At 36.2% G+C, this 18,588-nt stretch overlaps 2 protein-coding genes across 5 annotated transcripts in view; both read right to left on the minus strand.

Moving 5' to 3' along the window:
- Nucleotides 1-2,232: 2,232 nt before the first annotated feature.
- The window catches only part of LOC112667529 (olfactory receptor 52E8-like), a 59,913-nt gene continuing 43,557 nt past the window's right edge, over nt 2,233-18,588 (minus strand). For 2 of the 4 annotated variants that reach the window (XM_049099033.1, XM_049099035.1), the window contains exons 2-4: nt 18,476-18,551; nt 4,505-4,537; nt 2,233-4,410 (exon numbers count right to left, since the gene is read on the minus strand). In XM_049099033.1, the coding sequence (XP_048954990.1) occupies nt 2,539-3,477 (939 nt within the window). In that variant the 5' untranslated portion in view covers nt 3,478-4,410; nt 4,505-4,537; nt 18,476-18,551 and the 3' untranslated portion in view covers nt 2,233-2,538. Of the gene's footprint in view, nt 4,411-4,504; nt 4,538-18,397; nt 18,552-18,588 lie in introns of all 4 variants that reach the window. The other 2 variants (XM_049099032.1, XM_025459264.3) reach the window with 1 other exon arrangement.
- On the minus strand, nt 13,784-15,072 carry LOC112667527 (olfactory receptor 52E8-like). Its single transcript, XM_025459261.3, has one exon. The coding sequence runs from the start codon at nt 14,960-14,962 to the stop codon at nt 14,009-14,011; it is 954 nt and encodes a 317-aa protein (XP_025315046.3). The 5' UTR covers nt 14,963-15,072; the 3' UTR covers nt 13,784-14,008.

Genomic DNA, 18,588 nt, shown 5'->3' on the forward strand with positions numbered 1-18,588 from the left:
TAGTTTTCTAAATTGATTTTACCAATTTACCTTCTCACTAGCAATGTCTGAAGATTCTAGTTGCTCTGGATGTGTACTGCTACTTAACATTTCTAATTTTATCCATTCTGGTCATCCATAGTAGACCTAGTTGGTAACTTCAAATGCATTTACTTTATGTTTAAGGAAGTAGACCATCATTTTGTGTTCACTGGCATATCCTCCTTTATGAAATCCTATACAAGTCTTTTACTAATTTTTCTATGTGGTGATGTTCTTTTTCTTTTCTATCTATAGAGGAGTCCTCTATATATTCTTTAAAACAAGTCATCTGGTTTGCCTACTTTCTCTGTTAATAGTGTCTTTGATGAAAGATAATCTTAATTTCCTTTCAAGCTTACACCTACAATTCATTTGGGAAGGATGTTTGTGTGATAAATATCAAGATTCATTATTTTTTCATGACTCTCCAATCAATCCAGTATCTTTTGTTGATACTATATTTTGTCATGGTAGTGCCATGTTATCTCTGCCATAATTCAAATAAATATGTATCTTGGGGTCTGTTTCTGGACTCTGCACAACCTCACTGGACTGGTTTTCTACAATTGAGTCAAAAGCAAACTATTCAATTACTTTAGCTTTGCTATTGGTCTTTATCGCCTTTCAGCAGGTCTTGTGTTCTGTCAGAATAAATCTTCTAACTTTGTTCTTCAGGAAAAACTTAGTTAATCTTAGCTAAGCATATATATTTGGGCTCTTTCTTGTCCATGAGTGTGATATCATTCCAGATACTCTTGATTATGCTGAGGTAACACCCATCGTCTCCCAAATTTCAGTGTGCTAAACAATCAAAGGTTTAATTCTTGTTTAGATTACACAACTAATAGAGATTTTGGGGGTGGGGAAAGATTCTATTGTAGTCACTCAAGGATCTATTCTGATGAAGGCACCAGAATTTTTGATAAAGCATATTAACAAAAGCCTTCAGGGTACACAAGAGTAGGGGGAGGGAAATGGAGAAGTACATAATCACTCTTAAATGGTTCCTCTCATAATATATATATGTCACTGATATAACAAGTCGCATGGCCAAGTGTAACTGCAAGAATTTGGACACATGTAATCCACTCATGTTCCTGGAAGAAAAAGAAAGCTGGAAATATCAGTAAACACCAGTCATGTCTAACCTAGATGTGCCAAACAAATATTTTTAACCTTTATCCTCTTATTACTAAAAAAAAAAAAAATTGTAAGCTAGATGTCCTTCCTCAAAGGAAGAGAGGCACCCGAGTGTCTCACTCAGTTAAGTCCCTAACTCTTGACTTTGGCTGAAGTCATGATCTCAGGGTCTTGAGATAGAGCCACACGTCTGGGGTCCTCACCCAATGGAAAGTCTACCAGAGATTTTCTCTCCTTCTCCCTCTGCCCCTTCCCACCACGTGCATCCCTTCCCTCTCTCTAAGGAAAGAAATCAAAATGAAACAAACAAAAAATAAAACCTCCTTTATGACTAGGGCAATAATTTTCCATATGACTATTTTAGAAATTGAAAAAAAGTCAAATACAGTTCTAGTTTCATGTGGCTATTTTTAATATATTAGCCCAGCTTCTGAATATTTATTTAATATTATTACAAAGTTTCTATAAAGCGCCTCCCAAATATAGGTTAATATGTAATCCTATATAGCATGATGTTCTTTGCCTTAGTAGCCTAACTGCCATCATTGGTTTCTTAGAATATTGGATCCTGTCTTTCCATCTGTCTATCACCAACCAGCCACGTATCATTCAGCACATGCAGAAGTTAATAAATATTCACTTAATGAATGTATCTTTCATAATCATGTACCATTATTTCCTGCTCTCTTTATTTCATTTCTAAATGCATGCCTTCTATTTCTCTAGATGCCTGGGGCCAAAATATCAATCATACCTTTTTATGGAGAAGTTTTTCATCTACAGTTTATTTATATGAAAATACAAATATTAAGTGATTACATCATGGGATTCACATAAGAAATAGGTGTCTTACTGTAAGTAGATTATTTAGAACAGTAAATCATAGTAAGTTAAATAATGTCATTAGTGTTTTAAGAATTCTGTCACCAAAATTATGTATAATCCTTGAACAAATTTCATTCTGTTGCTTTCATATTTCTTCTGGTGATTCAGAAACTAGTATAATTCTAAAACTACCTGACTTAAGAATCTATTCCTTTTTTTTTTAAGAATCTATTCCTAACAGCTGAATTTTCAGATGAATAATTTAGCAATACTCAGCATCAAACTCTCACTTGAAAGCTTGTGAATATAGTAATGACTTTATAGGACTACCTTGATTATCAAATAGTATAAGTATAAGCATTTTGTAAAAGATGCAATACTTAAAAATTGTAATATTATCACCAATAAATTTATTATTATCTGTAAACTCAATGGATTACAGAGAAAGAAATGTTCATATTCACCTTTGCTACTTCTATCTTTTAAAATGATAACCCCCTTCTAATGAGTGAATGGAGCAAATATGAACTGTAATTCTAGGACTACCAATGGTTAAATGTCTTTAAAAAAAATCCTCAAAACCCGCTCTCTAATCTGCTTGGTCCTGACCCCGTAGATTGCAGGATTGAGAGCTGGTGGAACAACGATGTATAGATTGGCTAAAAAAATGTGGATATACTGGGGGATGTTGTGGCCAAAACGATGTGTCAAGAAAGAGAAAAATGCTGGAGTGAAAAAGGCTGAAATAACACCAATGTGGGAGCCACAGGTGTTGAGAGCTTTGAGTCGAGCCTCCTTGGAGGGCAAGCAGAAGACAGCATGGAGGATCCTGACATAGGAAAGAGTAATAAGAAGCACATCCAATAATAAAATAGACATATCCCCAAGACCAAATATTATGTTGACTTTGATGCTGGCACAAGCCAGACGGGCAATGCCCATGTGTTCACAATAGGTATGAGGGATGATGTGGTGCCCACAAAAGGGCAGCCTCAGGAGGAGAAACACCAGTGGGATCACCATGCAAAGACTCCTCAGAATAGCAATGCCTGCAATGATGATGATGATTCTGTTGGTGAGGATCATGGTGTACCGAAGAGGTTTACAAATGGCAATGTAGCGGTCAAAGGCCATGGCCACCAACACAATGCTCTCCATGGCAGTGAAGAAATGGATGAAGAACATCTGAGAAAGACAGCTTTCAAAAGATATATCTCTGAGGCTGAACCAGAAGATGCCCAACATTTTGGGGATGGTGGCTGTGGATAAGCCCAGGTCAATGCAGTCCAATATGGCCAGAAAGTAGTACATGGGCTCATGGAGATTATGCTCAGTCAGGATCACAAATAGGACAGCAGTATTCCCCAGGAGTGCAACAAGATACACAAAGAAAAAGGGAAATCCGATCCAGAAATGCACATCTTCTAGCCCTGGTATACCCAAGAGTAGGAATGAAGAAGGGTGAAATTGGGTATCATTAAGAGTGGACATTGTCTCTGTTATTGTTGGTGACTGGATATAACCATGTTAGATGTCAACTTCCCATTAGTGACTCTTGCTCCAATTTCATCTTTTTCCTGACTCTTGGTTAAATGCAAAATGAGTGTGCAGTATTCATTTTCTCCCATTTCTTCCAATATTATCAAAACTTATCTGTCATCCTTAGCAGAACATCAGAGGGCTCCAGGAATAGAGCAAGTCTCTCTATTCCTCAGATCATTCCCCTATATTAAAGATTGAACAAGAGAGGGAAGAAGAATATCCATCTATCAGGTAGATATTCAAGGCAGGGTTTTGTTCTTTGTATTTCATGGAGTTACAGGCACTGCATTTAATTTATATGAAAAATGCTTTACCATATGTAATTCAACCCATTCTCTTATTGGGGAATTTGAGGACTATTAATGTGAGTTTTGTGTGTGCTTATGTATATGTATGTTATACATATATATGTATATGTGTGTGTTTGTGCATATACCTCTCTTTGATTCTGAAACAGAGACAACAAATTTAGTTTTGTTTACTCATGCACCTGAAACTATTGTATGTGTAATACAAATTCTCAGGGAAAAAAAAGTTTAAGTGAAAGTCAGAGGAAAGTCATAAAAACAACCAGCACTCAAGTGAACTAGATTGTAAGATTGTAGAATTGTAGATTGATATTTACATCCAAAGAAGGAAACCAATCTCATTCCCACCCCTAATTTTCTGGGAGCATTAACCTCCTATGAGTATGTATCCTCCTGAGTGCTTCAACAGCCACATTTCCAAATCAGTTAACCAATAGTCATTTATTCATTCCATAAGTTTGTGTATACTGATATATTCCATCAATATATATTGACATATCCTCAAATATTTGCCAGGTAGAGTGATGTGACTGGGCCCCAGCCTCTCCTCCTGGGGACCATGATTTCTACCTTCCTGAAACAAATTGTACAAGACAATCATTTTCTCAATTCCACATCATGTTACTCATTACTTTACCATATTCCACAGCCTCCACCTACCCACTTACCTTGCCCCACATACATAAATACCATTTCATGTCCTGTAAATGATAAAGGAGAAATGATTATTCCAGTGTTTTTCAACCAGTGGTCATTTTCTCCCTAGGGTATACTTGTTAATGTCTGGAAATATCTCTGACTGTTAGAATTTGAGGGAAGTGTTACCAGTATCTATTGGGTAGGTGCCAGAAATGCTGCTAAACATCCCACAGTTCATGGAACAGCCCCCACTCCCAGAACAAAGAATGATATGCCCCCAAATATCAATAGTGCCAAGGTTGAGAAACTCTACTGTGCACCTTTTCATCTTATCCATCCCTAATTCCCAGTCCCATGGTATATGCTACTCCGAAATAACCAGAACTACCCACGTGCTATCCCATGACTCAGCTACCTTTTCACCTTGGTTTTGGACCCTATTCAAGATAAGACAAGACAAAATGAAACAAACTCTACCAGCATTCATAGTTATCCTTCATGATGTTTCATCCATGAATTTCACTGTTAAAAAACATACCTGTTTATCTAATTTATTAGGCCTGGAAATGTGTCAGTTACCAAGGAAATGTGGTCATTGATCTCTTAATATTCACATTAGTTTCCTAGTATATAAGGTAAGAAAAAGTAGCTGAGATGATACAGAATTTCATTCTGCATGTCTCCTGGGGCTGCATGGATGAGACTAAAAAGGCAAAGAGATATATATACTCATAGGAATATCTGTGACCATGATTGTTTATGAGTATAAAATTTGGTAATGCCCAAATCTTGTTTGTGTATTCTCTTTACCTTTTTCCCTATATTTATGCATTTCCTGCATTTATCTGTATTATGTCCTTACTTTCCTTCCCTCTCCCTATTCTGGGTAAGCCTGAACTCATTTCCCATTTCTCATGCTATTTCCCACAGCCCTAACCAAGGACAACACAGCCTTACCTAGCTTTCCAAATGTCTCTGAGAGGATGGACTTTGGAAACATTGTCCGACATTTCTCTGGATCCACACTTTCCTATGCAAGGAGTAGGCATTTATATTGATGCAGCTGCCCTGCTTCCAGTGGGATCCGGCTGTAGTCTCCCCTGTTTCTTAGCATCAACTGTGATATTCACTGGAGGGTTCTAAAAGACCTCCCCATCCTCACTGGAACTACAGGGCAAGAACCATCTACTCTTTCCTTTCAATTGAGATTCTGTATCTTTTCTGCTTTCAAAATTAAAAGTCTAAGCTCCTGATTAATACTTGAGCTGTCAAGATGTTTATCAGCTACCTTCGCCAATGTTATATTCCATCAGTCTGCCCTTGCTCTTTTGGTTCTACATCATCTGTGTTATAGCCTAAATCGATGTTTCTATAATTCCTTTGCCCCACTCCTCATGACCTATTCTTGTGAAAGACAAGATAAAGCAAAAATATATGAGGAGACAAGATCCTGTAAAGAAGGAAGCTCAAAAGTTGAGCTAAACTTCTTACTTATCATTACCCCCACTAATTGTTTAATGATTACAGGAGCAAGGAAAGGGACTGATGATCAGGGTAGAAGGAAAGCCACTCAGACACAAGGAAATTTACAGAGCTTAGCTCCATATAAGAGTGTTAGCTGAGCCCATCTATCCACTTTCCTAGCCTGGACCCCAGACATCAAAGTGAAGAGACTAGTTTAGGGTGACCTACTCCACCTATTGAAGTTCTTTAAAACAACTTTATCCATTTCAGCTACCCTAACTTATACTCTTAACTTTTGTAGAGAAAATAAAGAACTTTCCTCAATATGTTTTTTTTTTTAATTCCTGAACTATACAATATGTGAGCCTCGGTGTCCATCGAAAGATGAGTGGATAAAGAAGATGTGTTTTATGTATACAATGGAATATTACTCAGCCATTGGAAATGACAAATACCCACCATTTGCTTCAACGTGAGTGGAACTGGAGGGTATTATGCTGAGTGAAATGAGTCAATCAGAGAAGGACAAACATTATATGCTCTCATTCATTTGGGGAATATAAATAATAGTGAAAGGAAATAGAAGGGAAGGGAGAAGAAATGGGTAGGAAATATCAGAGAGGGAGACAGAACATGAAGACTCCTAACTCTGGGAAATGAACTAGGGGTGGTGGAAGGGGAGGAGGGCGGGGGTGGGGGTGACTGGGTGACGGGCACTGAGGGGGGCACTTGACGGGATGAGCACTGGGTGTTATTCTGTATGTTGGCAAATTGAACACCAATAAAAAATAAATTTATTATTAAAATATGTGAACATAATAAAATATATATCTGTTGACTGTATACCATTAAGTTTCAGGATGATACATACAAAAGAATAGAAAACCAGAAGAAACTTGGCTACCTTAAACCTGGTTCCATCTTATTAAAACCTAAAACATGTGTCATTGATTTGACAGCTGTGCATAGAGATGAAGACTGATGGGCCTTTCTTTTTTTAATTTTTATTTATTTATGATAGGCACACAGTGAGAGAGAGAGAGAGGCAGAGACACAGGCAGAGGGAGAAGCAGGCTCCATGCACCGGGAGCCCGACGTGGTATTCCATCCCGGATCTCCAGGATCGCGCCCTGGGCCAAAGGCAGGCGCTAAACCGCTGAGCCACCCAGGGATCCCAAGACTGATGGGCCTTAATAGGACTGCCAATGGGGACAGAAGAAAGGTGAGGAAGACAGAATTGCAAGCTAAGGTAAAAAGGATCTTTTCTATATAGAGATATAGAATTTGGCCAAGCTATTGCATTCAATAACTGGAAAAAAATACTTAAAATGAACTGGTGGATTTGGCCAAAGAGATTTCCAGGCAGGGTGTCAGAAGTACTAGGTAGTTTCTTTTAGCTATGTATAATAAAATTTGGATAGATAAAGAAGAGTTAAAGATTAGATTATTTGGCTTTCAAACAAAATTTAGAGAAAATAGAGATGTACTGCTTTTTAAAATCAAGTCTATTTCCATTCTCATCTTCTCTTCACTGCAAACCATTCTCAAAACAAGAAACAGCTCCAAGGCAAAGATCATACCAAGAGTGTGACTATAAAATCTTTAAGATCTCAAAGACTTAAGGTACTTTCTCATACATCATTTCTGACAGAATGTTAAGGGCATGCCTCACAGACTCTATTAATCTAAAGCTACTAAGAATCTTAATGACATTACTCCTAAGGAAGCCTCACAGAAGGAGTGAAGTAGAGAAAGATGTATCTTAAAGGGAATTCTAACTGTGGCTTTTGTTTAATAGTCCAGATTTGTAAACTGACACATAAGAAACCCCACAAAACTTTAAGGAACTTATATCAGCTTGGAATGAAAGAGACAGATACAATACAAAAGGAAAAGAAGACTTTGAACAACTTAATTTTGACAGGCAAGAAGGAAGTGGAGAACAATTGCCAAGGGGCAATATAACCTGCTTTCTATTAAAAAGGAAGTATGTCTCCCTCTGCCTGTGTCTCTGCCTCTCTCTCTCTCTCTCTCTCTCTGCCTCTCATGAATAAATAAATAAAATCTTTAAAAAAAAAAAAAAAAAGGGCAGCCCCGGTGGCCCAGCAGTTTAGCACCGCCTTCAGCCCAGGGTGTGATCCTGGAGATCCGGGATTGAGTCCCAAGTTGGGCTCCCTGCATGGAGCCTGCTTCTCCCTCTGCCTGTGTCTCTGTCGTGTGTGTGTGTGTGTGTGTGTGCCTCTCATGAATAAATAAATAAAGCATATAAATAAATGAATAAATAAATAAATAAATAAATAATAAAAAGTATGACTTAGGTGGTAGAACCAAGACTACAGAAGGCAAAACCAAGAGCAATAGGGATCACTTCCAGAGCAATAATCAGCAATTATGTTCTCCATGGCCATGGGCCAATGATCACTGTGTCCCTCTCATTTTCCTCTTTTGAATTGAAATGTCTTGTATACTTGTGCTGAGCCTGTTTCATTATTTTATGTTGGATGTGTGTGGGCCAGGATACTTTCTGCATGAGATCAGAGGTCTCTATACAAAGATAAATCATACTCAATGAAACAAACACACAGTCTCATGTGCACCTGAAACTGATTTAGATAGTGAGATAATGTCTCTTGAGACTAAGCATTAGAGTATAACAGGATAGGAACTTCTGTATGTATGTTTGATTTACATGAAGGAGGAATGTAAATAAATGTAGGCAGAATAAATGTGATATTATTTTTAATTTTTTTAATTGTGGGAAAATATACATAAAGTTTACCATTAGTGACATTTAGAGCATATATAATGTTTTGCTACCATCACCACTATCTAGTTCCAGAGTATTTTTATCACTTCAAAGGAAAACCCTATATTCATGAAGCAACCACTGCACATTTCCCCCTTTCCTCAGACCCTGGAAACCATCAATTGCTTTCTGTCACTGTGGATTTCCCCAGCCTGAGTTTCATACAACCTGTAGCCTTTTGTACGTGACTTCTTTCACTTTCCATAATGTTTTAAGTTTCAGACATGTAGCAGCATGTGCCAGTATTTCATTGTTTTTATGGAGGAATATTATTCAATTCTATGGTTATGCTACATGTTGTTTATCCATTCCTTAAAGGATGAACACTTGAGTTGCTTCCACTTTTCATCTAATGTAAAACATCTATGTATACAATGGAATATTACTCAGCCATTAGAAATGACAAATACATTTGCTTCAACGTGGGTGGAACTGGAGGGTATTATGCTGAGTGAAATGAGTCAATCGGAGAAAGACAAACATTATATGCTCATTCATTTGGGGAATATAAATAATAGTGAAAGGGAATAGAAGGGAAGGGAGAAGAAATGGGTAGGAAATATCAGAAAGGGAGACAGAACATGAAGACTCCTAACTCTGGGAAATGAACTAGGGGTGGTGGAAGGAGAGGAGGGTGGGGGGTGGGGGTGACTGGGTGACGGGCACTGAGGGGGGCACTTGACGGGATGAGCACTGGGTGTTATTCTGTACGTTGGTAAATTGAACACCAATAAAAAATAAATTTATTAAAATAAATTAATGTGCCATTAAAAATGGTAGCATAGGAGTTTTTGTTTGGACACCTATTTTCACTTCTTCCAAGTATATATCTAGGAATAGAATTATTGGGTTATATATAAGTCTAGTTTTGAATTTTAGAGGAACCACTCATTTGTTTTCTACAGCACTTGCACTATTTTATGTTTCAAACAAAAATATATGAGGAATCCCATTTCACATTCTCATCAATACTTGCTTGTCTTTTAAAAAATTATTACAGCTTTCATTGTATGTATTATGATATCTCATGAATTTGATTTGCATTTCACTAATGACTAATGCTATGGAGCACATTTTCAAGGGCATGTTGGCCATTTACATTATCTATTTAAAGAAATGTCTACTCAAGTTCCTTGCCCATTTTCTGATTGAGTTGTGTTTGATTGTTGACTTGTTTGTATATTCTGGGTACTATACCCTTTTTAAATATATGGTTTGCAAACATTTTTTTCCCATTTTACAGGTTCTTTTTTCACTCTTGAGGTGTCACTTGATGCACTTTTTAAATTTTGATGAGGTCCAATTTATCAATTTTTCTCTTGTTACATAATTGGTATTATACCTAAATAATTATTGCCAAATTCAAGGTCACAAAGATTTACTCCTTTGTATTCTTCCAATATTTTCATATTTATTGTTCTTGTATTTAAACCTTTGATTCATTTTCATTCCCTTTGTGTGTGTATGTGTGTGATATGAGGCAAAGATCCAACTTAATTCTTTTGCAGTGGATATCTGGCTGTTCCATTGTCATTTCATTTTTTTTATTTTTTCAAGATTTTCTTTATTTGAGAGAGAGAGAGAGTGAGCACAAATTGGAGGGAGGGAGGCAGAGGAAGAAACAGACTCCCCACTGAGCAGGGAGCTGAATGCAGGGCTGGATCCCAGGATCATGAGATCATGATCTGAGCCTATGGCAAACACAAACAACTGAACCACCCAGGCACTCCTCCATTACTATTTTTAAAGAAACTTTTTGTTCCTCTTTTGAATAGTCATGAACATAGATATTTGACTATATATACTTGAGTTTATTTCTTGAATTTCATCCCTATTCCATTTATCTATATGTCTATCCTTATGCCAGCATCATAGTGTATTAATTACCATAACTTTGTAAGAGGTATGAGTCTTTTAACCTTGGTGGGGTTTTTTAAGATCATTTTGACTATTTGGCAATCCTTGAAATTTAGTATGAATTTTAAGATCTAGGTTTCTATTTCTGCAAAGTCTATTGAAATTTTAATAACAATTGCATTAAATCTATAGAATGCCATGGAGAATATTGCCATTTTAACAATATTAAGTCTTCAATCTATGGACAAAGGATGTATTTTCATTTACTTAGTTCTTTCAAAATATCATCAATGTTTTATAATTTTTGTTGTGCAAATTTTGTTTAAATGTGTTTCTGGGTATGTTATTCTTTTAAGATAGTATAAAGAGAATTGTTTTAACTTACTTTTCATATTTTTCATTGAGAGTTTATAGAAATATATTGTTGTTGTGTGTTTCCTTTTTTCCCTGCAACTTTGCTGAATATTTTATTATAAATAAATATGAAAATATTAATATATTCATTAAGTCCAATAGTTTTTTTTATGTGTATTGCTAATTCCTCTGGTTAGAACTTTCAATACTGTGTTGAATACCAAGAATGAGAACAGGAAGTATTGTCCTATTCCTTATTTTAGGGGAAAACTGTTCAGTCTTTTATCATTAAATATAATGTTAGTGTGGATTTTTCAAAAATGTCCTTTGTGGTGAGAAGTTCTCTTCCATTCCTAATTTGCTGAGTGTTTTATTTTGAAAGAGTAGCTTGTATTCTTTAAAAAGTATTGACACTTCACTCATCAAAAAGTGTGGTTTTTCTGTGTGTTTGAGGAGGCAAGTGGCTATTTAAAACAGTACAGTATGGTCAAAGTAGTGCTATATAATTTCCCAGAATTGGTTTTAATAGACCATGCAACTCCCATCTTATACTGCTGGGACGACTATTTGTTAGGGCCTTTGTAAGAAGCTTGATCCTAAGACCACCATACTGGAAAAATCACATGCAGATTCCAGATAAGGGTCCGAGGTCAGTCCTTCAGCTATGCCTAGAAACTAGACATGAAAGTAGAAATTAGTTGAATGCCCACTAGTTACAGCCACCAGTCATACAGGTCACTCTCAGCAATTTGAATGATTATACCTCAGGTCTTAAACATTATGAAGCAGAGAAAAGTAGTTTTTGCTTAACCTTTCTAAATTTCCAGTCAATAAAATTTATGAGATGAATTAGTTTGTTTTATGCCTTCATGCCTCTAAACAACAAGTTGACAAAACAGTAATAAATAATCAAGCCACTTACATTTAACTAGAATTTAACACGAGCAAGGAGATAGAAAATGACATAGAAGCAATATTTTAAAGGATTTCTGCTCTTTATATTTTTTTATAAAACTGCAGAAAGACATAATTTCATCTAAAAAGAAATACATTTCACTATACAAAAGCTTTTTATTTTGATGCAACATTTTGTTTTTGCTTTTGTTTCTCTTCTCTTAAGAGACATACCTAGAAAAATGCTGCTATAGCCAATGTCAAAGAAATTATTGCATATGTCATGGTTTCAAGTCTCACATTTACGTGTTTATCCATTTTGAGTTTAAAAGAAACCATGAACAAAACAAAAAGCAACCTACTGGATGGGAGAATATATTTGCAAATGACATATCCAATAAGGAGTTAATATCCAAAATATAAAGAATTTATGCAATTCAACACCAAAAATAATCCAATTAAAAAATGGATAGAAGACACAAGTACATTTCTAAAAAGAGGAAGATATACAAATAGGCAACAACCACATGAAAAGATGCTCACTATAACTAATCATCAGAAAAATTCAAAGGAAAACAACAATGAGATGTCACCTCACACCTGCCACAATGGTTAGAATAAAAAAGACAAGAAATACAAGTGTTAGCAAGGATGTAAGGAAAAATAAACCTTCATGCATTGTTGATGGGAATGTAAATTGGTGCAGCCATGTGGAAAACAGCACAGAGTTTTCTCAAAAAATTAAAAATAGAAATACCATATGATACAATAATTCCACTACTGGGTATTTACCCAAAGAAAATGAAAACATTAATTTGAAAATATATATGTATCCCTATGTTTATTGAGTATTATTTACAATAACCAAGATATGGAAGTGTTAAATCACTATATTGTATACCTGAAACTAATATTAGACTGTATGTTAACTAATCATAATTTAAGTAAAAACTTATAAACATATAAATAAAATAAATTTACCAAAAAAAATGATACAAGGTTTTGTAAACTTTTGTGTAGTAACATGTGGGAGTAGCCTTATGCTTACCTCTGTAAAACTGCAGTGTGTATTAAAAAAGAAGAAAAAAGGGCATCTGGGTGACTCAGTGGTTGAGCCCCTGCCTTCGACTCAGGTTGTGATCCCAGGGTCCTGTGATTGAGTCCCGACTGGGCTCTCCACTGGGAGCCCGCTTCTCCCTTTGCCTATTTTTCTGTCTCTCTCTGTGTCTCTCATGAATAAACAAATAAAATCTTTTAAAAAATAAAAAAGTCCAGAAACAAACAAACAAACAAAAACTTAAAGTAAAAATATAAAGCATGACACAAAAATGGTGAAAATACATCATAAAGAAAGAAAACCATTGTCAACTTTGTTCTATAGAAATAGTTTCTGAGATAGAGAGGTTCATGTAGAAGATAAACTGAGAAGTATTCTCAGTAAGTAGACCTTTAAGGAAGTTTGTATTGGACAGAGAGAGGGGTTGACATTCAACACTATAGTTTTAATATGCGTTATCCATAGTGATGAATTATAAAGATCATTTATATGCTCCTAATGACTAGTTATTTAGGTTTTAACAAATGTATGTATGTTACTTTTCTATTTTAATTAATTTGACTCTTCATAATTGAATTACAAGAATTCTTTATTTTTTATATAACCCCTTTATTGTACACATGAGGTATAAATATTTTCTCTCAGATTATGACTTCCTTTTTCATTTTATTACTAGTATCTCCTGAAGAAAAATATATATATTAAGTTTAGTGAAGTCTAATCAATCATTTAAATATATTTCTTGCTATTATTGTCATAAATATAAAATTTTATGTGAGAAATATTACAAATAATTTTAACACTGGATTTTATACTTTACCAGAGACCTAGTCCATTGCACGTTAATTTTTTCTATGATGTGAAGTAAGGATCTAAATTAACTTATTTTGCAAGTGGATATCAAATTTTCCCAATCTGATATCATCAATGATACATAACTTTAAATATAAAATTCCACTCAAAGATAATTAATGTTACTGGTCACAATATTCCCCCTCTCAATTCTTCCTCTTTTCTTTTGGGTTAGACATAAGGTAACTCTACTTTTTATAATGCAGGACACATGAAATATAACACAGACCTTCCAAGACCTCTGACTGATTAGCTCTCTGTCCTAAAGAAAACCCTCAGGACTCGCTCCCTGATCTGCTTGGTCCTGACCCCATAAATTACAGGATTGAAAGCTGGTGGAACAACTACATACAGATTAGCCAAGAAAATGTGAATATATTGAGGAATATTGTGGCCAAATCGATGTGTCAAGAAAGAGAAAAAGGCTGGAGTGAAAAAGGCTAAGATAACACCAATGTGGGAGCCACAGGTGTTGAGAGCTTTGAGTCGAGCCTCCCTGGAGGGCAAACAGAAGACAGCATGGAGGATCCTGACATAGGAGAGAATTATAAGGAGCACATCCAATAATAAGAGAGAAATGTTGCCAAGGCCAAATAGAATGTTGACTTTGATGCTGGCACAAGCCAGACGGGCAATGCCCATGTGTTCACAATAGGTATGAGGGATGATATGGTGCCCACAGAAGGGCAGCCTCAGGAGGAGAAACACCAGTGGGATCACCATGCAAAGACTCCTCAGAATAGCAATGCCTGCAATGATGATGATGATTTTGCTGGTGAGGATCATGGTGTACCGAAGAGGTTTACAAATGGCAATGTAGCGGTCAAAGGCCATGGCCACCAACACAATGCTCTCCATGACAGTGAAGAAATGGATGAAGAACATCTGGGAAAGACAGCTTTCAAAAGATATATCTCTGAGGCTGAACCAGAAGATACCCAACATTTTGGGGATGGTGGCTGTGGACAAGCCCAGGTCAATGGAGTCCAACATGGCCAGAAAGTAGTACATGGGCTCATGGAGACTATGCTCAGTCTGGATCACAAACAGGACAGCAGCATTCCCCAGGAGTGCAACAAGATACACAAAGAAAAAGGGAAATCCGATCCAGAACTGCACATCTTCTAGTTCTGGGATACCCAGGAGGAGGAACGAAGAGGGATGGAACTGGGTATCATTAGGTGTAGCCATTCTTTCTGGCATAACTTTTGCACAATTCTGTTGTGCATATAATCATTGACTTCTCATTAGTGAATTCTTCTCCTCTTTTCCCTTTATTCAGATTCCTGGTAAAATGTAAAACAGCAAGGTAACCTTTCTTTGTTTCTACTCAGAATTAACATAAACTATTTTCCTCATATTCTGCTAGCCCCACTTAAGTGTAAAACAGCCTCAGAATCAACCTGACTCTGCAGCCACTTCCCATACTAGAAAATGTTAGACATGAAGAAGGAATAGGAGAAAACCATCTCTCTGCTATACAGAAGTTCATAATCAGAAATTTATATAAAATCAGGTTGGAAAATAAAGTTCCAGGCTCTGCATATCTGGTACTTTTAAACACACTTAAAGTGCATGGTGATTTTTTTTAGTATTTATAATCTCAACTATTCCCTTATTAGGTACATGCAAACAATAAAGGTAAAATTTATTTTACCTTATTTATTTTACCAGGGCAGCAGCTCTTCCAGCCCATGGGTCCTGTCACCATGCTTTAGTAAAACCACTATTTTTCACCAAAGACATCTCAAGAATTCTTTCTTGGTCATTGGCTCCAGACCTCACCTATATTCCAAAACTTCATCATATGGACTCTTCAGTGCTCATTATCTCTTACTTACTTTTAGAGCTGCATAAAATACAAACAAAAAATAAAATAGACCATATCCCATATCCCTAGAAAATCAATTTATTTCACTTATAATTGTGGATTTTCCAAAAGATTTTTTAAATATTTATTTGAGAGAGAGAGAGAGGGAGGGGCAGAGGAAGAGAATCCTCAAGCAGACTCCTGCTGAGTGCAGAGCCTGATGACTTGGGCTTGATCTCATAACCGTGAGAGATCATGATCTGAGCCAAAACCAAGAGTCAGATGTTTAACCAACTGAGCCCCCCAAAAGATTCCTTGTAAATGGACCTTCTTTTCTTCAGAGAAAACATCATTTCTAAGTCTACAAATATTTCTGAAAGCACCCAGTCACTTAATTCTACAACTGTGTACAGATCTATTATTTCAACGTTTATTTATATAACCTACAGCCTGGATTGTGTTCAGAAAGAAGACTAGATTCCAGTCCTTCCTCTCTGATTTTGTTTTCTTTAATCATGAGAGACACAGAGAGAGAGAGGCAGAGACACAGACAGAGGGAGAAGGGAAGAAGACACAGACAGAGGGCCCCATGCGGGAAGCCGGACGTGGGACTCTACCCCCGGGTCTCAGAATCATGCCCTGGGCCAAAGGCAGTGCTAAACCACTGAGCCATCCAAGGCTGCCCTTCCTCTGTAAATTCTTAATTCTAAGGCCCTCCCTGTAATTCTCCAGCAGTCATTTCCTCAACCTTAAATCTTCTTTTTCTACCATATTCCATTTATCTCCACCACAGTCCACATAAATGCTTCCTTCCTTGTCACATATCTGAAGAGGGTGAGAAGAGATAATATGGATGCTCTCATTTAATCTCTACTAAACCCTTAATCTCATGGTCATCATTCCCTTTATAACCTTAATCTTGGGTTCTGTTTTTACAAAAGTATCCCTTAAGTCCATGCTTCATAAATAACTTCACAAATTTTTGCATTCAAATATATATTTGATATTCTTTAGTTACTTAGTACTTTTTAGAAGAAATATAGTAGTCCCTTTCCCTTTTGCTATCATATTTGACACTTATAGATGGATTCAGAAACAATAGCTAAATGGATACAGGATATATCAGTGCATTTTATTCCTCATTGGCTTTGCAGTCATATTGGTTTTGCCTATGAGACTTTAGTTGGTCATAGGTAAACACATATTTAGGAAAACTATTTTATTTATTTAGAAAATCATGAGTGTAGTCCTGGGAAGTCATGAGTGTGATTGTGCTTTACATCTTCATACTTTGACCTGACTTCCATCTATCTATACAGATTTGGCATAGCCCTTTACCCATCTCTTCCACTGTATTCCACACTTTAATCTTGATATGACTTACCTTGATGTCTAAATCTCTAAGAAGCAACACTTTGTAACACCACATGGTGTCTTTGCGGAGCACACTACTTAATATGCTGAAGAGAAAGTATTTATGTTTTTATTAAAGCCCTGCTTCCCTTGTGATAGGTATTATTGTATCTTTGAGACTTTAACATGGTTTAATTAATAGCCACTAGGGAATCTCTTTTGCAAACTCTTTATCTCTACATTGAGACTACAGGACAAGATTTTTCCATTGATTCTGTATTTTCCTAACTAATCAATCCTTTTGCCAAGATGATATAATTGTATGATTTCTTCTTTCAAAATTACATTTTCTGCTGAGTGAAATAAGTCAATTGGAGAAGGACAAACATTATATGGTCTCATTCATTTGGGGAATATAAAAAATAGTGAAAGGGAATAAAGGGGAAAGGAGAAAAAATGAGTGGGAAATCTCAGAAAGGGAGACAGAACATGAAAGACTCCTAACTCTGGGAAACGAAGTAGGGGTGGTGGAAGGGGAGGTGGGCAGGGGATGGGGGTGACTGGGTGATGGGCACTGAGGTGGGCACTTGATGGGATCAGCACTGGGTGTTATTCTATATGTTGGCAAATTGAACACCAATAAAAAATAAATTTATTTAAAAAAAAGAAAGAAAAGTTACATTTTCAAAGCCACTATTAGAAATCTAGTTTATTAGCCTTGATCTTTTCTTATACTCTTCATTATCATGTCCACCAATCCTTTCTCTCTCTCCTCCTCAGTTCATCAGTCTCTCTCTTTCCTTTGCTCTCTCACTCCTCCTTATAATAATATTCATGCTTTTACCATTTAAACAATCTCCCTGATACAGTTACTCCATTGGATGAAACTCTGCTAATCTATTCATCCTCTTCCTTCTTTATTCACATAACCCAGTCTAAACTTCTTCGGATGGCCAGTTGGCCTTTGAAGTGTTCTTCAAAGCCATCTCCCACCACTCACTCCTTCCTTCATTTCATTCTAGCCACAGGATACTTGGTACCTTTCCTCAAATATTATTAGGTCATTTTCATCCCAGTTTTTTTTTTCTTTTCTGTTTACACAACCTGGAACACCCTTTTCTAATGCTTTCAAAAGTCTTATTCTCTCTTTTCATTCAATTTGTCCTCAAATACACCTGCCTCAAAGAAGCCCTTCATGAAATTTGTATTTAGAACTCTATTTCTTTACTTAGCCTGCTAATTTTGCTAGAATACATTTGTACCTATGTAAGACTATATTTTATTCATTCCTTTTTTTCTCATTCTCACAAGGTTAGGTTCCTAGAAGGCAGAGACCATGAATATCATCATAGTTGTATGCTCAGTCACTAGAGGAGTATCTGGAACATAGCGATAACAAAATAATATTCCTCAATGAATAAATAATAAAACAATGCCAAAGAGGGGAATGTTAACATATTGGAATATACTCTTACTACTTGCTGTCTTCTCAATGTCTTAATGGGACACCTATTCTCATAACTGAGTATGAAATGATCCTTTATTCTTCTCACTCTTTTTCGTGACTTCTCTTGCATGTCACAATATTGATCACTCTCTCCTTCATAATATTGTGTCCTCACCAAATTTCTGAAAGGAAATTTTATAAGATGGACAGTGTTAAGGA

The sequence above is a fragment of the Canis lupus genome, chromosome 21 (genome assembly GCF_003254725.2).
Source record: "Canis lupus dingo isolate Sandy chromosome 21, ASM325472v2, whole genome shotgun sequence".
Taxonomy (NCBI): domain Eukaryota; kingdom Metazoa; phylum Chordata; class Mammalia; order Carnivora; family Canidae; genus Canis; species Canis lupus.

Bases quoted from the DNA above. Each gene is read 5' to 3' on its own strand.
- LOC112667527 (XM_025459261.3), bottom strand. From the start codon at position 14,962: ATGCCAGAAAGAATGGCTACACCTAATGATACCCAGTTCCATCCCTCT.